At 45.5% G+C, this 21,975-nt stretch overlaps 1 protein-coding gene across 2 annotated transcripts in view; it reads left to right on the plus strand.

The window, feature by feature from the left end:
- The window catches only part of CACHD1 (cache domain containing 1), a 244,897-nt gene that overhangs the window by 218,291 nt on the left and 4,631 nt on the right, over positions 1-21,975 (plus strand). For both annotated transcript variants that reach the window (XM_020993119.2, XM_020993120.2), the window contains exons 17-26: positions 1,161-1,283; positions 2,946-3,045; positions 3,650-3,766; positions 5,857-6,017; positions 6,841-6,927; positions 7,856-7,972; positions 9,935-10,086; positions 13,433-13,594; positions 15,757-15,834; positions 17,385-17,486. In XM_020993119.2, the coding sequence (XP_020848778.1) occupies positions 1,161-1,283; positions 2,946-3,045; positions 3,650-3,766; positions 5,857-6,017; positions 6,841-6,927; positions 7,856-7,972; positions 9,935-10,086; positions 13,433-13,594; positions 15,757-15,834; positions 17,385-17,486 (1,199 nt within the window). The remainder of the gene's footprint in view (positions 1-1,160; positions 1,284-2,945; positions 3,046-3,649; positions 3,767-5,856; positions 6,018-6,840; positions 6,928-7,855; positions 7,973-9,934; positions 10,087-13,432; positions 13,595-15,756; positions 15,835-17,384; positions 17,487-21,975) is intronic.

Consider the following 21,975-nt stretch of genomic DNA (forward strand, 5'->3'; position numbering starts at 1 on the left):
ACATTCTATTCTCCAGAGAAACAAGACTACATGGGAGAAGCCTGGGCATCCTGCCAGGACCGGCCATTTCTAAAAAAGATATGGATACTGAATATAAACTGTTGTCAGTTGCCTCTTTCTTTCTTTGCCTCACATCCCTGTAACAGCTAACAAGTATACACCACTTAGAGTTTTCCAACTGCTTCACATGCATCACATAGCTAGTAGTGTTTAAGGTGGGATTCACACCTGGACCTTCATGATTCTGAGTGCAGCTCTGCATTCATTACATCATACTGCCCCTCGGGTATATTGTGAACTCTGACATAGTGATGTCATTTTAGTCCTCTTCAAGCAAGGACAATAACCAAGTATATTGAGGGACAGATAGATAGATGATAGAAAGATAGACAGACAGATAGATAGATAGATAGATAGATAGATAGATATAGATAGAGATAGAGAGATAGATAGACAAAGAAATAGATAAAGAGATAGGTAGATAACAGACAGATAGACAACGATAGAGATAGATAGACAGACAGATGGATGCATGTTCTTATTTATCACGAATGAATGAGTTAGTGAAAATGCATTTGTTAAGGTTTAACTGTAGGCCAACCAGGCACTGTGGATTTAAACAGAAGCAAGCAAGGCAGCCCCTACCCCTCAAAGAGCTTACATTCTAATAGGGGAAGACAATGCACAGTGGGGAGTAGTAGACACAGAAGAGTGTTTTGAACAGGAAAGTCAGAAGGAATAGGAGAACTGACCTGACTGATGTTCACAAGCTGGATTCACATTCTGCAAGTTAGAGTGGGGTAGGAGAGCAGCAGGCATGTCCACCTTAATCAGACTGGCATGGTGGTATCCAGGAACTGTTGTGGGTCTGGGTTCAGGTAAGATAAGGTGAATGAATGCTCACTAACCAGAGACCCAGGATTCCGAGCCTGGGCTCTTGAATTCCAGGTCAGAGGAATGTCATTCTTATCATTCAGTCACATATATATCCTCTCTTACCTCTTGGGAAATCTCCATGCTATGTCAAGCCAATGGGTCACCTGATCCTCTGTATGTGGAATGTGGTGCTAAACCTCTCTGTAGAGCAGAACCCAACTCTGGAAAGTGCCTAGAATGGCGGGTACTCATTTCTTTTCTTTTGCTTTCTTGTATCTATAAAGTACACAGATGTCTTCTGGGCATACCGTGGCAGTGATGGGCATTGACTTCACACTGAGATACTTCTACAAAGTTCTCATGGACCTGTTACCAGTTTGTAACCAAGATGGCGGCAATAAAATACGGTAAGCCTGTCTGGTTCCTACAGCCATTGGGCTTAAATGCCGTAATACCAAGAAGGATGGGGAAAGGTTCTTGGGATCCCTGAACGTGATGTATAGCTTCTTAGAGAACTTTGACACAGTGGAGGTGAAGATATGCCCTGGGTGCTGGCTTGGAACTTTTCTTTTGGGGATGGTTTTCTCTACTTAGGCATGACACTCTGTAGCATAGACTGGCAGATAGACATAGTCTCTGGCATAAAGTACGTCTGTGACAAAAGACATCCCCAAAGCTTCTGTTCTGTTAGAAATCAGACATTTCAGATGAAGACAAGGGTTCCCATTTCTGTCCTTCTTTCTTGGGTTGTGTTTTTGTTGTTAGACCTAAAAAGACTGTGGTGGTGGTAAGATCAGAAGCCTCTGAAGGCATTGCTCCATTTCTGAAGAATGGAAGTCTTTGCCTTCCAGATATTTAAAAGGACATCTGGAGTCCAGAAGATGACCCACCTTCCTGAATTCAAATGTGGCCTCAGATACTGACTAGCTGTGTGACCCTGAGCAGGTCACTTCACTCTTTTTGCCTCAGTTTCCTCATCTGTAAAATCAGCTGGAGAAAGAAATGGCAAACCACTCCAGTATCTTTGCCAAGAAAACCCCAAATGGGGTCCCAAAGAGTTGGACACGACTGAAACAACTCAACGACAGTAATGGGCCAGGAGCCTTCCTTGCTTTTTCATAATAGTTTCACAGTACCAGTGGAGCACATGGGCTGGACCATGGTTACTCTGGCTCTTACCACCTGGCTAGGCCATTTTGAGGACAAGCTTTTGCCTTTCTAATAGGTCTTATACAATGTAAAAGTAACATGAAACATAAATAGCAAAACAGATTCCAGTTTGATGTAATCATAGCTTGGCATATTTTTGTCGTTCAGTCATTTTCAATCATTTCTGACTCTTCATGACCCCATTTAGGGTTTTCTTGGCAAAGATACTGGAGTGCTTTTGCCGTTTCCTTCTCTGGCTAGTTTTACAGGAAACTGAGTCAAAGAGGATTAAGTGACTTGCTAGTAAGTGTCTGAGACCAGATTTGAAGTCAGGAAGAAGACTCCAGGCCCAGCATTCTATGCACTGCACCACCTAGCTGCCCTGCCATACTTTAGCGTTTAAATGAATTTCTTGATATGATCTCTGAATATGATTTTGTGTATTTAGATCTATATGCAAGGAGGAAATTGTGTGATTGGCTTAAAAGTCTGGGAACACAAATACCTGGGTCCTGTCCTTGAGATTTCTTTTGCATTCAGCTTTCCAGATGTTGTTGAGTTGAGGGAAAAATGCCTTGCTTTGCTTTTGATGGGGATGGGCTCCACTTGTATTGCTGATCTACATAACGCCCTGTTTCAGTTTCATGCTCTCCATGGCTTGCATCCTGGGAGATGCACCTTGTCAGCAAGAAGGATTTTCTTCAGACATGACTGGTTTTGCCTTTATTTGTATCACCAGAACTTAACACAGTGCCTGGCATACAGTAGACACTCAATGAAGGCCTGTTGATTTGCCTTGCCTTGAGCTCACGAGCATAGATCTATGCATAGTCTCACTTTTTGGAGTTGACAGGAAACTGTGTTTTGACCCTCGTGACCCTTGCTTGGATCAATGAGGTTTGTGGCTTTTGTTGGGACAGGTGCTTCATCATGGAGGACAGGGGTTATCTGGTGGCCCACCCCACACTCATCGACCCCAAAGGCCATGCGCCCGTGGAGCAGCAGCACATCACGCACAAGGTATTGGCTGTGCAGGGAGCTCGAGCTCATTCATGGCTACACAGAGTTGCCAGAGTGATGTTCCTAAAACACCTGACCGCCCTGTGCAAGAAGCTACGGGGAGGATAAAGTACAGACTCATCTGCTTGGTTAAAAGCCCTTCACCATCTAATTCCCCTTGTCTTTCCAGGCTGCCCCCATCTACTCCACACTCCAGCCATCCTGGCTTACTTTGCATTCCCCTTGTGGGACATTCCCTGATCTCCAAGGCTTTCACAGGCTACCCCCCTTTCCTAGAGTGCTCATTCTCCTTGTCTCTACCTCTAGGAACCCCCTAGATCCTTTCAACTATCAGTTCCTGTTCCCCCAGTGATTACCCCTTCTGCATTCCCCTGGCTAGAATGACTTTCTACTCCCCTCCACATATTTTTGTATTTCCTTATCTGTGCGTGTGTTTTCCCCCAAGTAGAAGGTAACCTCCTTGAGGGCAGGAGCTGCTGTTTGTCTTGGCCTCCCCGGTGGCCAGTCCAGTGCCTGCCACACATTGTAGCCATTTGATAAATGCTTGTTGAATCGACGTGAAGTGACTTGCACAGCTGACCAGCTCTTTCCTTCCACCTCCTAGGAGCCGCTGGTGGCAAATGACATTCTGAACCACCCCAATTTTGTCAAGAAAAATCTGTGTAACAGCTTCAGCGACAGGACAGTGCAGAGGTTTTATAAATTTAACACCAGCCTTGTGGTGAGTGAGCTTGCCAGCATCCTCTTTCCCCCACACCCCCACCTCTCCCGTTCCCTCCAATAGGTGGTGGAGCAGACACACCTGGTGAGCAGGCTTCCTGCTTTAATTATACACGTGCGGTTCTATTACCCACCTTTGTTTTGTTGGGATTTGTTTTAACCCTTTGCTACCTTTTGCTCACGTCTTCTCAGTGATTGCTCAGCCTCTCTTAATGCAGAGGAGCTCAGTCCTTGGTTAGGCACCATGATGGATGGGAACCAGGCTACACAAAAGTACAAATCCTTTATGTTTGACTTTGGGTGGAGTGCTAGGATGGGAAGAGAGGCTTGCTTCTAGCTTACATTTCTAGTTACCTTTGTTTAGGTCAATATTAAAGTTAGTGTGCCTCCTCTAAAACACACACTACATGACAAGAAGGGCTAGCAGGGTGAATGACTTGGGTAAATTAAGTACTAGATACGCCCCAAGTTAAATGTTGGATAATGCCCAGTGTGTTTGATCAATGAGGCAGCTGAATCAGCTGTATCAATTTGGATTTGGAATCAAAAGACCTGGGATTGAATCCCAAACCTGCAATTTACTAGTTGCATAACCTTTGGCAAGTTAGCCTCAGTTTTCCCATCTGTAAAACGGAGAGAATACTTACACTACTTGCCCCTTTGGGATTATTGTAAGAAAGTGCTTTTAAAAAAAATTATAAAGCAAGCAATTATTTTCTGTCCTGCCCACTTACTTCCCCAAATTGAACAATAAAGAAAGAAAAAGAAAACCTCTTAACAAACATCCAGTGAAACAATTTCCTGCTTTGGCCATGTCCATAAATGCTTGTCCCTCATCACGAAGCCTATCACATTTCTAACAGGAGGTGGGTAGCGTCCTCTAGAACTGCGCCTTGTCTGTACGTTAATCTGAGCTCTACAAATCTTCCAAAGGTTTTTTTTTCTTTTATAACGTTATTGCCATTGAATAAATTGTTCTCCATCACTCTGCATCCATTTATAGAGCTCTTTCCATCAGGGAGCTGGTAGAGTAGCTAGAAGGTGGGATGTGGAGTCAGGAAGACCTAAGTTCAACTCTGGCCTCAGACACTTCCTAGCTGTGTGACCCTGGACAAGTCACTTAACCTCTATTTGCCTCAGTTTCCTCATCTATGAAATGGGGATAATAATAGCACCCACCTGGGGGTCAGATAGGTTAACTGACTTTCCCTAGGGTCACCCAGCTGGGGGGTGTCCGGGCCAGGACGGTTGTGGTTGTGAGGATCAAATGAAATAATACGTGGAAAACATTTTGCAAACTTTAAATTAATATCCAGATGCTAGCTGGGCATTCTGGTATCTATTGTCCCTTCCGCAATCTAACCTGCCTTATAAGCAAGAAAAACAGATGTTAAGCTAAGACAATGGGGAGCAGAGCAGATCTGCTGGGTTTTCCCCCTGCTGAAAAGAGAGGGTTCTATTTCACTGTCTCTTCTCTGGGGCCATTCCTGGCTCCCACTTAGTTTTCTTGCAGTTTATGTGATTCAAACATATTGTCTTTGCATTCCTGGTGCCTAGCATACAGCACATGCCTAATAAATGCTTTTTGGCTGACTGATTAATTATTGTAGTCCCTGTACATGTGATTCTTTGGGTTCTACTTATTAATTAACAATAACAATAACTAATTAGTGATAATAATATGCCTCTTTCAGGCTTGCCAAGTGCTTTAATATATATTATCTCAATTTGAATCAGTTCAAATAAACCTTGGGCTCACTTTATTATTACAGGAAGGGAAATAGCTCTTTCGATGCAAGAAAAACAAGTCTCTGGTTGGTTAGGGTTGCTTTTTGAACAGGAGACCTTGTTGATTTGTGAGGATTCTCGCTATGGAAAGGCAGCCAGTTTGCTGAAGGGAGGCGGTTGACAGTCATCAGATAAAGTTAGCAGCCAAGTGTCTGCCTCGCCAATGAGACCATATCGATAAGCCCTCAGCACGGTGCTTGGCACACACTGGGTGCTTAATAAATGCTTGCTTGCTCTCCTCATCCCTTCTGCCCCAGAAGCAAATTTCCCCATCACCTCTGAAACAATCTGATTCTTCTCCAGGGGGATTTGACAAACCTCGTTCACGGAAGTCACTGTTCTAAATACCGACTGACGAGAATCCCAGGAACCAATGCTTTTGTCGGGATAGTGAATGAGACCTGTGATTCTCTGGCATTCTGTGCATGCAGCATGGTGGACAGGCTCTGTCTGAACTGTCACAGGTAAGTGGGGATCAGAATCCCCCAGCTTCCCCCAAGCAAGGGGGGCTCCTACTTTGTCCTGCCTTTAAATAAATAAATGGATGCCAGGCATTTTTAACAAGACCTCGGGGTGCAGGATGGATGGAATCTGGGGGATGATGCTGGAGGAGAGCAGACATACACTGCCTTCAGAGCACATCTGGCCTGCTGCAGCTGGCTTTGTTCAGAGGCAGATGTTTTGACTTACTATGTATTGAAGGAGAAGTCATGCAGTGGAATGGACAGAATCTGGCTTGGAGTCAGGAAGATGTGGGTTCAAATCCTGGCCCTGACACCTCCCAGCTGGGTGACCCTAGGGAAAGTCAGTTAACCTCTCTGACCCCCAGGCTTCTCGCTAAGAGTAGAAGTGGCAGGTGATTGCCTTGCCCATCCCCCTCAGTGCTAGTGCTTTCCCTCTTTATCTCCAATTTCTCCTGTTGATATCTTAGTTGTACACAATTATCTGTGTGTTGCCTTCCCCATTAGATTGGGAGCTCCGGGAGAACGGAAACCCAAGTATTGCATTTCTCTGTATCCCAAGTGCTTTGCATAAAGTAGGTGCTTAGTAAACGTTTATTGAGGGACTGATCTGCATCAGCAGAAGAGAGTTTCCATGCCAGGGTTGCCATACAGATGAAATCACAAATCACATTTCTACCTGCCCCCACCCACAAATATTTAAAACCATTAAAACCAGCTTGGTATCTTTTAATTTATCCTAGAATCTCATTTTCCCTTTGTGTATCGTGATCTAAAGTTTCTTGCTGACACTCTGTGCATGATCATTTCCATTTTTGTTTTCAAGAATGGAACAGAATGAATGTGAATGTCCTTGCGAATGCCCTCTGGAGGTCAACGAGTGTACTGGCAACCTCACCAATGCGGAGAACAGGTAAAACTGAATGGGACGGATTGTGTGGCTGGTTGCTTTGGGGAGGGACCGGGAAATGATTCATCCTAATGAAGTATTCAGCTGATGAAGCAGGATCTTAGCTAGAAAGCAGAGCGACATCTTAGAATCATCTAGTCCAAGTTCTGTGAGCCTCATAAATGACTCAAAATGAAATCTACCTCCAGGCTTTGCAGTGAAGGGAACTCGATACATTTACAAAGTTAAAACTCTTACTTACTGGCAACCAATTCATGGATCAGAGGTGGAAAGGGCCCAAGGGATCATCTAGTCCAGTCTTCCCATTTAAGAGATGAGGAAATCAAGGTACAGATGAGTGAAGAGGACTGAACCAAGAAAGGGGAAGGAACCAGCACTGAGAGATAGGTCCAACCAGGACTAGAACCCAGGTTCTCTGATTCCAGAGCAGCCAGAAAAAAAAAGTGTCCTCTGATTTCCAGAGCTGACCGGGACTAGAGCCCAGGTCTTCTGACTCCTGAGCCAGCCAAGACTAGAACTCAGGTTTTCTGATTCTGGAGCCAGCCAGGACTAGAACCTGGGTTCTTTGACTCCAGAGACAGCTCTTTCACTTGAACACCTCATTTTCTTAGACCTTTGAGTTCTACTGAGTGATTTCCTCCCAATTCTGTGAGGCAGATGGTACCAGTATGTTCAGCCTCATTTTATAGATGAAGAAACCAAAGACCAGAGAGATTCAGGGACTTTTTTGCCATTAAAGAGCCATTGGAATTTGAACTCACCACCTAACTCCAAGTCCCATATTTAATCAGCATTCATACAACACACTTTCTGCGCACCTGCCACAGCTAGAAATTCACCCATATATGGGTGAATTAATCTGGGGAGGTTGGGCCTGGTTAACCGAAGGGAATAGTGTGCTTGCTGTAACTTCCATGCTTTCCCCAAATAGAAATCCAAGTTGTGAGGTCCACCAGGAGCCAGTGACCTACACAGCCATTGACCCTGGCTTGCAAGATGCCCTGCCCCAGTGTGTCAACAGCAGATGCAATCAGAGAATGGAAAGTGGGTAAGCTGCTGTCCGTGTTGTAGGTACATTCCAGACCTGCTGAGCTGGAACCTATTAAGGGAACTGGTTCAATGCCCAGCAGGTGGACTTGTCAACCCCTCCTCCACTGCAGACGCACGATGTGAACTGCTAATATTCTGGAGGAATGTGACGCAGTGAAAATTGGAAACGGCATTAGAAATCAGAAATGTCCAAGACCCTTTGAGAGTGCTTGCTTAGGCCCAAGATTGTCTAAGACATTTGATTCTCCTTTGTAAGGCACTTTACTTTTTATGGGATTCTTGTTCCAGTGACCCCAGAGGTCATCAGCCCCAACCCTCTCATTTTACAGATGAGGAAAACTGAGCCTCAGAAAAATTAGATGACTTATATAAGCTCACACAGGTAGCAAGCATCAGAAGCAGGATTTGAATCCAAGTCTTTACCCTCTAGAAAAAGGTAAAAGAATAAGAATGTATTAAGTGCCTGTCTACCAGGCACTGTGCTAAACACTTTACAGAGATTATCTGATTGGAGCCTCACAACACTACTCAGAAATAGGTGTCACTATGATCCCCATTCTATAGTTGGGGAAACTGAGGCATACAGAAGTTAAGTGACTCGCCCAGGGTCACTCAGCTAGTAAGTGTCAAGTTTGGAGCTCAGGTTCTTCTGACTCCAGGCTAGAACTATGTGCGCTGTGTCGCCCCCTGGTGGCTCCAGAGTCAGTGTTTTCCCCACCATTCCAAGCCTGTTGGCCAATATCATCCTTTTCTCAGTACCAGTCAGTAGATGCAGAGTGAAATTAAAAGAAAGAAAAGCTGGTCATCATTTAACTTCTCCTGCAACATGACTGGAAAGAAAGCTGACAGCAGGGAGCTCGCAGTGATTCTGTTTATCAAGAAGCTGTGGAGGCAGAGAACTCTCACTGTGTGGTGGGGAGCCCTAAAGACCCCATCTGGGGGTCTGTGAGACCAAAATGATTGTTATAGCGAATCAAAGGCTGCTGCTAGCATTATTAAGATTACTGATTGTTATATTTATAGTGCCAAATATTATATTTATAATTATTATTATCGAGATTATTGTTACAGTAATACAGAGATAAGATTTGCCTGTTAAAATAACCCCCCCTCTTCCAACTACATATCTATGTGTGAGATGGAATCTTCTGGATTTTCTTCAACCAGAACAACATACTGCAGCCAATTATATGCAGACACAGACATGAGAGTCTGGCTGTCTTTTGTTAGGCCAGACATTAAAGTGGTTTGAAAAAATATATAAAACATGCCATCCTTCTCAAGAAATTGGGGGGGGGGTTTGTCTTGGAAAAAATATAGGTTTTTAATAAGTATGTGTTATTTATGTTAACATGAAATTGGTTTATTATTGTTATTTTTGATGGATTAATAGATGTTTAAAGATTATCAGCTTTAATTTCTTATATGATCAATATAAATATGTAACTCACATAAGCATAAGCTCTTGTGGGTCCTCAATAATTTTTAAGAATTCAGGGGTCTTCAGACCAAAAGGTTTGAAAACTACTGCCCCAGAGACAGAAGGGACCTGGAAGGCATCTGCTCTGACCTCCCTTAAAAGGTGAGGGAGCTGAAGCTACCTTAGACAGGTCCCAGGACTAGTGCAGAATCCACAGCTAATAGTGGCTGAAGGAGAATTTGCATCCAGGTTCTCTGACTCGAGAGCTCAGATTCTTGGCACTGTATATCACAACCAGGCAGCTCGGCCAGCAGGGTCTCTTCCGTACAGTGCGCGAGTCTCACTAACCCTCTCCAGCCATCCCCCTGCCTCCGCCACACCCAAGGAAGCCAGGAGAAACATGGAGGCGATGGTTCCCTTGAGCATTGCATACCCCAAAGTACCAGAGATTGGAGTGGGGAGAGGGGGGAAGCAGATGTGGCCCTACAAGGTATTTTCATCTCATGAAGTTGTGAAATGCAACTTTTGCTTTTTTGTCAGGGACTGCTTTGGGGTCCTGGACTGTGAGTGGTGTATGGTGGACAGTGATGGCAAGACCCACCTGGATAAGTCATACTGCGCACCTCAGAAGGAGTGCTTCGGTGGGATCGTGGGAGCCAAGAGCCCATATGTGGATGACATGGGCGTGATAGGTAAGGCCCCTGCTTCAGAGCCGCAAGGCAGGAGGCAGCATGGGAAATGCCATCTGATGCTGTCGGTTTTGCCTACGTGACAGGGATGACATTTCAGAACAAGCATCTTCCTTGTCTCCTTAATCCCTTCTCCCAGCTGCTTTTGGCCAACGCCCCCCCCCCCCATGAGCAGACAATTGATTCCCCAGCTGGTTGCTTATAAAGCAAGGAGAAGAATGAGACTGAGGCCGTCTGAACCTGCAGATTCTTACAGATGGGATTTTCTAGTGCAGAAAACTTGATCAGGCTGGCCAGAAAGCTCCCTATGTAGGAAGAAAGCTAATGAGATCTTCAACTGCATTGGGTGAGGCCTTGGATGAGAAGGCGGGAGGAGATAATCCCCCCACCTCTGAGCTGGCTGAGGTCTGCAGTCAGTCTGGAGGACATTCCAATCAAATAGACAGATATCTTCTGTTTTCCTTTTCTATCAAAACACTGAACTATTGCCCTGCACTCTATCTAAAATACAATACAGAGAGAACAGAGGTTGAGAGGCAACGCAATGTGAGGTCCACTGATTACCTTTCTCACTAATCTGAAGCTAGTGTCACCCTGGATTTTACTTCAGGATGGAGGGAAAGCATAGGATTTCAAGCAAGAAGTCAATTTCGAGATCATCTGGGTACATGCACCCTTTCATTTTATAGATGAGAAAGGTTGAGGCCCAGAGATGTTGAGCCACTTATCCAAGATAAGAGAGGAAGAAGGAGAGTTCTAGGATTTGAACCCAATCAGGTCCCCAAACTCCAGTTCTCTTTACACTATACTTTTGTTGTTTAGTCATTTTTTCATTCGTATCTGACTCTTGGTGAGCCCATTTGGGGTTTTCTTGACAAAGATGCTAGAGGTTTGCCTTTTCCTTCTCCAGCTCATCTTACAGATGAGGAAACTGAGGCAAACAGGGTTAAATGACTTGCTAGGAATGACACAGCTAGGAAGTGTCTGAGGCTGGATTTGAACTCAGATCTTCCTGACTCTAGGTCTGGCACCTGCGCCATCTAGCTGCCCCATGATATTATACTACATTGCTCTTTTTAAAGTTACTCTAAATCTTTGTCATCAAATCTTTATTAAATACCCACTGTGTGCCCAGTACTGTGCTAGGCACTTGGGATATCAAAACCAAATAAAATAACCCCAACATTCAAGTCCAGTGAGGAGGATACAACACGGAGGTGTATAAATATAATACCAGGAAGGAGCATGGCAAGGGAGAGGTCTGGCTAAATTCTCTAGGAGAAGATGAGCAGGGAGAGAATCCCATGTGTGGAGACTTGGTCTCAGTGAACATTGCAGCAAGGAAAGGAGCCACGTCCCCAGGAGGGTGCCCCAGATGGGGAGGGCACCAGCGGCCGTGCTGGAGTAAGGACTGGTTCGTAGAACTGAGCACGTTTAGCCTGGAGAATGGGCGACTTTGGGGATGCATGACAGCCAGCTTTCCGTATTTAAAGGAATGCTGCAGGAGAGTTTGCAAGGAGAGAGAGATTTAGGCTCAATGAATAGAAAACAAAGCCAACAATGAGAATCACTCCAAAATACAGCAGGTTGCCTTGGAGGGCCGGACCCATCCCCCACTAAGGTTAAGGTTCTCAGAGAGGCAGAGATGGAGAACTGGAATCAGTCAGTCACCATACATTAAGTGCCTACTGTGTGCCAGGCACTGTGCTAAGCACCGGTCCCTTACAGTCCTAGATGCTATAATCCTAAGGCTCCCATGTAGAAAAGACATCGGACTTTATTCTGCCCAACTCCAGAGGACAGGCCTTGAGGAAAGTTAAAGGTGGCAGATTTTAGTTCAATAAAGGGAGGAGCTTCCTAAGAAAAGCTCTTTGGAAAATGGAGGCTTCCTTGAGAGGTTGATGAGTCCTTGCTCCAGGGGACTGGGGGTAAAGCCCGGCTGACCACTTGTCAGGGATGTGTAGGGATTCAAGTTTCTGGCTCAGGGGTTCAAGGCTCTGGAGTGAGAAGGGATTTCTGGGGTCACCCAGTCCCACCTGGGCCTCTGTCTGTAGCATGGCAGTGCTTAGACTTAGTCAGGTCATGTCCCCTTGCACAGTCTGGAGAATTGTTTTTAAATACACAAAATAAATACACAAAATTACAGAGGAAGCCAATTACATTGAAATACAGTTATCGAGATCTTTTTAAAAATAAGTTCAGGGCCCCTGCTATAAGGAATGCCTTCTCTGATTTCCCTGGCAAATACGCGGCCATCAAACCACCTGTTAAAAGTCTCTCATGACAAGCGACCTCATTGCCTCTTGAGACATTCTCTTCCACTCTGGGATAACTCTCATTGTTGAGAAAGCTTCCCTGACATCGAGCCTAAAGGTGCCTATTTGCACTGTTTACACATCTATTTCAGGTTCCATCCTGCAGAGCCCGGGATGATCCTAAATCCTCCCTTCATGGTATTCCTTCAAATACACGAAAACAGCTGCTGTGATCCTCCTAAGTCTTTCCTCCTTTGGGTCCAATGTCCCCATTTCCCTCAGCCCGTCTTCATATGGCAAGTTCTTGAGGACCATCGCCATCATGGCTGCCGTCCTGGCTGCTCCCTGGGTCATCAGTATTCTTCCTTAAGTGTGATTCTCAGAAGTGAATACAGTATTCCAGATGTGGTCTGACCAGGGCAGAGTGGAGGGGGACTCTCATCTCCCTAGTCCTGACCCCGTTGCCACTTCTGAGAGAGTCCAAGACCATATTAGTTTTCCTTGCTCTCATCTCACACAGTTCATCCCCACTGATCGATCAACCACCAATCGTTTATTAAAAATCTAATCTATGATGATGCGGCAAGCCTCGGCCCTGGTACCATTAAACCTGCAGCCTACTCATCATAGTCCAGGAAGAAGGAAGGCCTGAATCATTCTCAGAATGGAAATGGGCACGCTTGTTCCCAACTTGGTTTTGGGAAGTTAACTGTTGGACTCCAAGTGTGAGACTTTACACTGATCCCTCTTAAACTAAGCTAGATTTGGCCCAGTCCTCTAGCCTGTCAAAATACCATGACATCGTAAGCCTCCCTCCTGGTTCAATCTGTTGCTGGGGATTTTCAGCCTTTTCATTGCTTTCATCACTCAGTGTCCCTGCCTACCCATTCTGCTCCTTCCCACTTGTTCTGTGTGGTAGGCTGGGCTGCCAGCAAGGTGGTTCTGCAGTTTAGGGTGATAGCCACCAGATGACACAGAGCAAATATTCCTATATTCTGTTGAGATGAGATACTCTTTGATCTTTTCTTTCTGCCTTCTTCTCCTCCCTTCGGTTATACTACATCTATCTGGCATCTGTTGGTTTTCTATCAAAGGCGATGAAGTAATCACTTTGAACATGGTCAAGAGTGCCCCTGTGGGACCAGTTGCTGGGGGAATCATGGGATGCATCATGGTGCTTGTCCTGGCCGTCTATGCCTACCGTCATCAGATTCATCGCCGAAGCCATCAGCATATGTCTCCTCTAGCTGCCCAAGGTAAGCTAAGGGCTCTCACTCAACCCCTCAATAATGCTGAGGGCTTTATCTGGCTGCCCATACACATCCTGAAGAGTGACCTCTCAGACTGGTCCAAGGAAAGCTGTAATCAACATACCCAGTTGTTCCAGACTTAAACATTTAATTAATGTCTGGGAGTATGAATAACCAGGAAAATTACAGTCCCGGTGCTGTGGGTCTATTTTCTAAGCAGATGCAAATGTTTACCTGCTTAAAGTCTTCTCCTAATTCAGTTCAAGTGTGAGACCCAGAAGTCTTTGCTGAGAGCTTTATTTTGCTTTTCCAGAGGCTCCCCAGCTTTGTGTCCCTTCTCATCTGACGCCAGTCAGCCCTTGACGGGACTCTGCTCAGGCTAGTCAGAGATCTCAAAGACCACCAGAAGCATTCTTTCCTCTCTCCTGGGGTGAAAGATGCTGCCTGTGCTATTACGCCAGGCTGGTGACTCAGAACACTTGGGCATCACATCTCCCCAGAGTGGCAGATCTCTTGTGGCACAGCTTGTTATTATGGGTATCTTCTGCTGGGCGTCTTACTCTAAACCTGACTGCATGGCATTCATGTGATTAGCCTGTTACAGCTTGGTTTTGCCCTCCAACAGCCCCAGTGTTACCAGAAAATAAGACTGCTTTGTCACTTCAAGAAGTGAAAGACTTTAATGAACTCAAGGGCAGAAAGAGGTCACCCTAATTTTCTTTTTTTCTTTTTCTTTTTTTTTTTTGAGGCAAATAGAAGTTAAGTGACTTGCCCAGGGTAACACAGCTAGTAAGTGTCTGAGGCTGGATTTGAACTCAGGTCCTCTTGACTTCAGGACTGGTGCTCTATCCACTGCACCACCTAACTGCCCTTCAACCTAACTTTTATGGGTCAGAGAACTGTAGATTTAGAACTAAAAGGACCCTTAGAAACCATCAAGTCCCAAATCCTCATTTTCCAGATAAAGAAACTGAGATACAACAAGTTTAAATGGTTTGCCTCGGGATACACAGCCAGTAAGTATCTGAGGCAGGATTTGAATCCTGGCCTTTCTGACTCCAATTCCAGAGCCTTATATCCCCCACCACACTTTGTACAGTTGTTTTTCAGTTGTGTCTGACCCATTTGGGGTTTTCTTGGCAGAGATCCTGGAGTAGTTTGCCATTTCCTTCTCCAGCTCATTTTACAGATGAGGAAACTGAGGCAAACGGGGTGAAGCGACTTGCTCAGGTTTAATAAGTGTCTGAGGGCAGATTTGAACTCAGTTTTTCTAATTCCAGGTCTGCCGCTCTGTGCATTATGGTGCCACCTAGCTGCCCCATTGGTTATCATAGAAATCATCATATGATCTTATGTTTAGAACTAAATTGTGGATATAATCCAAGCCTGCCATTTTGCAGACAGGGCCACTGAGACCCAGAGAAAGGGAAGTGATTTTCCCAAGGTCACAGTGAATAAAGAGCAGAGCCCAAACTCAAACATAAGTCCCCTGATTTCTAATCTAGAATTCTTTATACCAAGCCTTGTTGCCTTTTTAAAGTAGCATCTACCTTGGGGAAGACAGTATAGAGGATGGAAGGCCAGCCTTGAAGTCAGAGAGACCCGAGTTCCAGTCCTTCCCTTGACACTGACTGACTGTGTGATGGTGCACAGTCACTTCAGCTGTCATTGGGCCTCAAGGACCTCTCTAAGACTAGAAGTTCCTGAGCAGAAGCTGTTTCCCCAAAGGGAGCTCCCTCAGCTCACCAACCAAAACCCAGACACAATGGGGGTACCCAGGCGATGATGATGACCCAGTGTTGCATTATCGTTTGACTTTCTATCTCTAAAAATGGGCTTCTGGGAAGATAGTCACCAGGGACTTTTCAGCCCCATCCAAGTTCTCACTGTGGCTCTGCCGTTCTGGGTCCAGCTCTCTGAGCTGCTGGGTAGAATGCTCTGTCCCTGCCGCTGACTTCATCCCCTTTATGGAGAGGTCTTTGGGAAGGGGTTGGAAGTCCAGTGAGCACTTTGCACCTCCTTTCTCTCCTCCCCACCTCGATGGCCTTGAGAATCTACTCATCTACCTCCCTCTCAACAAAGTGCTACTGTCCAGCAGGGCATTACAGCAAGGGGTTTATTTGGTGATTCATTTGACCAAAAGTCTTCCTGTTTTTGTTGCTGGTTAGAGATGTCAGTGCGGATGTCCAATCTGGAGACCGACAGAGATGAAAGGGATGATGACAGTCACGAAGACCGCGGCATCAGTAAGTGCCCTGCTCCTTGTCTGATTGCATGACAAGACACCCATCAGGGCTTGCCCTTCCTTGAAGCTCTGGCCTCATTTCCAATTGGAGATACTCAGACTCATTGCTGTTGTTTCTCCCTAAGTTAAAGCTAAGTGAATGACTTTATTTTGTTTGGAAAATCTTGAAGAATTGAGCCTGATTCTCTTTAGTTTTTCTTTCATTGCTTGATTTAGGCTAAGCTAATAAAACAGCATGCTGTGAATTCCTGCTTCTTCATTTCTTTCCTAATCTAACACTTTAGAATGGGTTCTTCTTTTTGATGACTTGAAGAGATATGTCAAGGGAAAAAAAGAATTATTTTTAGCTTTATCTAGAGCTTCATTCCCTGAAGGAAGTAATAAGTTGTCTGGATAGGGACTTCTAAGACTTGTATTCAAAACCTGGCTTTGCCGCTCCATGGCTCTAGGCAAGCCTCCCCCTCTCTGGGCTCCGTTCCTCACCTGTACAACAAAGGAAGTGGATTTGATTCTTCTCCAAAGACTCTTTCATTTCCAGGTCAGGGAAAGGGCATTGACTCTGGAGTCAGAGGACTAGAATTCAAATCTTGCCTCTGACACCACCCGAATGCCTTGAGACAAGTGACCAAGCTTCCCTGGACCTCCTTCTGTGGGAAATAAAGGAGCTGGACAAGATGGCACCCTTGGTCCTTTCCTAGCCTTCATTTATGACCCATGAATAAAACGAATGGCGCAATAGGTAGAGCATTAGACCTGGAGTCAGGAAGACCCGAATTTAAATTCTACTGTAGACAATTCCTAGCCACGTGACTCCAAGCAAGTCACTTTACCTCTGTTTCCCTCAGTTTCCTCATCTGTAAATAATAATAATAATGACAAGGGAAATAATGGCACCTGCCTCCCAAGGTTGTTGGGAAAAATCAAATATCTGTAAAGCCCTTTGCCGTCCTTAAAGCGCCATATGAATGCCAGATGTTGTTATCTCTCATTTACTAGCTGTGTGACCTTAGCTGTGTCACTTCCCTCTATGCTCCATTTCCTTAACTAAAACAAAGGAGGTCAGAACTACATTCATCTCTAAGGTCTTTTCCATTTCCACGACCTATGATCCTAATGTTAGAAAACCAAAGATATGGAACAGTTTGAGGCAGTCTGGGATTGTGTCCAAAGTACTGGATTGGGAGTCAAGGGGCCAGGTTCAAATTCTAGCCCTTTGACTTACTATCCAGGCAATTGGTCCTGGGCCTCATTTACCCTGTCAATAAAGTGAGTAGGTGGGGCTAAATGATTTCGAGGGGACTTTCTATCTCCAATCAATGCCCCTAAATCTGCCCGTTCCTCAGGCTTTATGTTTGATGCCTCCTTAAAAATGCTTCCTCCACCGCTCTTTTCCAAAATAGAAATTGTCTCCTGCTCACTCCTTAGCGTTTCCATCCTTCAAAAGCACAGATGCCCTAGCATTGAATGAGCCCACTGGGAAAAATAAATGGACGTGGTATTGTAAAGAATTAGCACATGTGAGTGAAAATAAATTGTCCTTGTCTTCCCCAGTCAGCAACACTCGATTTATAGCAGCGGTGATTGAACGCCACGCACACAGCCCAGAACGGAGGCGGCGGTACTGGGGTCGATCCGGGACAGAGAGTGACCACGGTAAGGCCCCCACTCCTCTGAGAGACACACCCCTTTGTTCATTCCTGAAATGTCCCCAGGTAAACTCTTAGAACGGGGTATCCACTAAGATGCTGTCCAGCCGTAGAATTCTGTGTTGGTTTGCTCTTAGTTTAACCTTAGCAACCCAGAGGAATGGTGCTGTTTAGCAATCCAGAAGACCCCCTAAGCAGGCTGTTATGTCAGTCAACAAGCATTTATCATTGAGTTCAGGACCAGCGCCAAGTGTTGGGGAGACACAGGAAGGCAAAACCAGCCCCTGCCCCTGAGGAGCACCCATTTGGGTTTTCCCTAGAATTCTTTTCTCTCTACTCAGATCGTCTGCACTGAACCAGCTCAGCTGATCCACACAGGCAGTTGGGGTCCTGGAATTGGAGCCCAGAATACCTGGGGCTAAATCCTGCCTCGGAGACTCATCTGCTTGGCCTCTCTGAACCAATGATTGACTCATACACCTCAAGCTCACCCAGCCCCTAGGCTAGACAGTGACTTTTACCCCCAGCATTGCTAATTGGCCCAGACACTGGGATTCATTCACTCAGTAAACAGTTATTAAGCATGATGCCGACTGTGGCCAGTGCTATCAGGTCAACACCTTCAGACAAAGATCCCCAACTGGGACCTAGACCTGAGGGTCATCGTTGCTTGTGCTGCTAGTCGGGGTGTCTCTTCTGTGGCCTCCTGAATGATCCAATTGGGCAAGCATTTATTTATGTGCCAAGCACCGTGCTAGGCACTGGGGGGTGGGAGAACATGCCAGGCATGCAGAATAGTTACAGAGAGACAGATTTCAATTCCATATAAAGGAATACTCCTTCTAATTATCGTTATCCCTAAATGGATTGCCCTTCCTTAGAGTGAGGGGGTTCTCTTTTCCCAGAAGTATTCCAGGGGAGCCTGAATAAGTATTTGAAGGTATCATAGTGAGGGGTCTTGCTGAGGACCAGGTAACCTCTAGGATCCCACTGGGGCAGCCCCCTTGGGCACTGGACATGTAGCCAAACTGGCCTGCCTGCTATTCCCCACTGCAATAGCTCATCTCCCTCCTCCACTCCTTTGCTCAGGCTGTGTCCCCATGCTGAGAACGCTGTCCTTCCTCACTCCCACCTCTTACAATCTCTGCCTCACTGTAATAGCTTAAAACTGCATCAAGACTTTGGGGGAATGCCCCGTGTTTAGTGTTAAACTCTCTGTGTACATGGTATTTCCCCCAAGGGAAGGCAGACTCCTTGAGGGCAGGCTCTATTTCAGGTGCCCTGTGCCTGTCACTAGCAGCCGCTTTAGCAATGCTAATTGAACTGAATGGACGTTTATAATGGTCAGAAAATCCCTGGTAGCAAAATGCAAGATGAAGTTCCCATTCAGATAAATTGGGGAAAAAATTTAAAGTTCAACTTTATTTTGTAAATTGGAGCCTTGACTTTAAAAATGACATTCCCATTCGAAAATTCTTTCTACTGCCAAAGTGCCAGGACTGTAAACAGACCATTCAGGTGTGAGACCCCAAAAGTGAACTCATCAATTTCACATGGTACAGACCATGTGACTTTCTGGACCGGTCTTCCAAATCCTGGTCTGTGAAATGAGCATAATGACCATCCTTTGGAAGAGCCTAGTTTGTGACTGCTCACGTCCGAGGATGCTAGCTCCAAATTTGGAGGAAATGGAAGCGTTCCCTCCCACCCTCCTCTCCCCAGTCCGCTGCGGCCCCCACCGCTGGCAGAAATTGTGCAGGTGCGTGGGTAGAGCCCGGAGTGAAGTTTAAGACGGTCCCTTCACCACCCCCTTGTCTTAGTGATTGAGGGAAGCAGAGCAGATGAAAGGCACCAGGCAGACAGTGATATCTGAAAACCACAGAGCCCAGCTCAGGATTTGGATTCCCAATCATTGGCTGCTTCTTCTCCCTAAGGCATGGAAAAGAGTTCACTGTGCGATGGAGACTGTGGCAGGCCCCATGTTGCTGAGGGCCCTCCAGAGATCTGTCCTCTGGAGCCGCTGATGCTCCTGTCTACCCATTATCTGGGCCAGAGTGTGGTTTGGGCTGATTCTGGAGCCCAGGATGGCTCTAGCAGGGGGTCAGAGTGGACCCCCTCCTGATTTCTGGAAGAGTGTCCTGCTGCTGCTCATTGGCTCTGGCTCTTCACAAGGCTGTCTTAGCACATCAGTGTGGTGCAAAGGACAGGCAGCCTCCAGGGTAGAAGGCCTTCTATTCAAGTCCTGCCCATCCCACACTGGTGATGTAACTCTGGACAAGTTGGAGCCTGCCTGTGCCCTGGGCAGCATCATGGTGCGCTCAATTACAAAGAGGGTGCCAGCCTGGACTGGCAGAGGAACTCCCATGGGAGTTCCCTATCCCTAAAACCACATCAGGGAGACAGTGTTCAGAGACTTGAGAAAATTCAGTTCAACAAAATCTTATTAAGCACCTACTATGTGTAAGGTATTGGGGATAAAAGCAGGCCTTGCTCTCACCAGTCTGCTGGTGGGGGTGGATTAAAATCGGGCAATAGGTATCTATTAAGTACCTACTGTGTACCTGGTAGATCATGAAAGTAATTACAAAGCATTTTAGGGAAAACAAGAATAATCCCAAGGGGGTTCAGTGGGGACGGCTCCGTACCATGTAAAATGGGAAGATATCAGCACTTACCTCCCAAGGAGGATCAAGTGAATTAACATGGAAAGTGCCCTGCCAACCTTAAAGCCCTGTGTAAATGCTAGCTCTCACTACTATTATTATCATTATTTTAAAATTATTGTTATTGTCCTCAGGGTGATAGGAAGGACTGAAGCCTCTTAAAAACGAGGATGGCCTGGTCAGGCCTGTGCCTTGCGGGTCATCGCTATGGAAGCTGCACAAACCCTACATCACAGAAAGGGAGAGGTTTCAGGCAGGAAGACCCAGTGGGAGGGTCTGGCAGCAGCCTGGGCAGAGAGAGCAAAGGCCTGAGCTGGGGGTGCAGGCCGTGGGAGCGGAAAGAAGGGAACAGATGCAGGGTGTGTTCCGGAGGTAAAATCCAGGGCACCTGCAGAAACTGGGGTCACATGCCAGCTACAAGTGATTTGCAGGACTTTTCTGTCACTGGTTTTTTCCACTAAGTATTTGCCATCAACACACAGGACCTTTAATAGAATCACAGATATAAAAGGACCATGGAGTTCCTATACTTCAAGATTCTTAACCCAGGGAGGGGGATGTGGACTTGCCTTTTTTTTTAAGAGTTTGAAAACTATATTTCAATATAATTAGTTCTTTGTAATCTTACTATTTTATCTGATGAGTTTAAAAGCATTCTTCTGAGAAGGGACCCATAGGCTTCACCAGATTGGCCAAGGGCTTCTTGAGACAACCTCGGCTAAGAATGTTTCCTCTGCTCCAACCCCTTCATGAGGGTGACTTATCTAAGGCGCCACATTCTATTCCATCCTCAATCTGCTCTGCCCCCTTCCTGTGGGACTTGTATCATTACCAGTGTCAATGACCATTATTAATAATAACAATAACATTCACTAGCATTTACATAGCACTTTACAATCTGAATATACGTTGTCCCATTTGATCTGGTTTCCAGCCATTTTTAATGCTGTCTCCACCATCTGGACTTGGATTTCCACATGTATTTCTTTTCAAACCTGAGGTGTGATTGACATTGAAAGGCTCAGTTTTCAGCTACCTTGAATAAAAAAGCAAAGCAAACAGTCCCCTTCAATTCCTAATACCAAGGAATTTTCTGTACTATCGAAAAGGCCTTTCTGACATTTGCCTAGAAAGAAGAATTGCCTTCTTTGTCTCTGTGTGGGCCTGTATTTTCAGCCACAAAACCCTTCTGCTCACCTGTGTGCAAATGCATCAGTTCAGCAGCCCCTGAGAGAAGCTGACTGAAGCTAACTGTGAATGTGGTAGCAATATTCATGGGTTGTCACTTCTGGAAACTTTGAAAGGGTTTTTTTTTCAATATTTAAAAATGTGTCAGAATCTTGGAAATTGAATTCCTTGATCAGCAAGACCATTTTCTTTTCAAAAATATTCCTTAGAATACCAAAAAGGATGAATCTTTAAACAGGGTGAGCTAGCTTATACAGAGAATAGCTGATTGGCTCACTAGTGGCTGCCGGCTCCCTTCAGCTGCCAGTGTGGATACTGTGTAGGCGATAAAGATTCAGAGGCAGGCAGGCCTCTGCCCTCCAGTTACTTGTCTTAGCCTGACCTGAATTCCATCGACTTTTCTTTGAAAATATTCATTGCACTTCACTGGTTTCTTTTAAAATAACTTGCTTGAAAATCTGATTTGTTTGACAAGCATGTATTAAGTACCTACTGTGTGGATTCTGAGATCAGCTTGTCCAACCCTGACCTCTCCAATTATCTGCCTATTGGACATTTCAGACTGTATGTCCTGTTGACATCTTCAACTCAACCAGTCTAAAACTGACCTCGTTATCTAGCTCTCCCCCAAAATCCTGACTTCTT

The sequence above is a fragment of the Phascolarctos cinereus genome, unplaced genomic scaffold (assembly GCF_003287225.1).
Source record: "Phascolarctos cinereus isolate Bilbo 61053 unplaced genomic scaffold, phaCin_HiC Scaffold_5;HRSCAF=322, whole genome shotgun sequence".
Lineage (NCBI taxonomy): Eukaryota > Metazoa > Chordata > Mammalia > Diprotodontia > Phascolarctidae > Phascolarctos > Phascolarctos cinereus.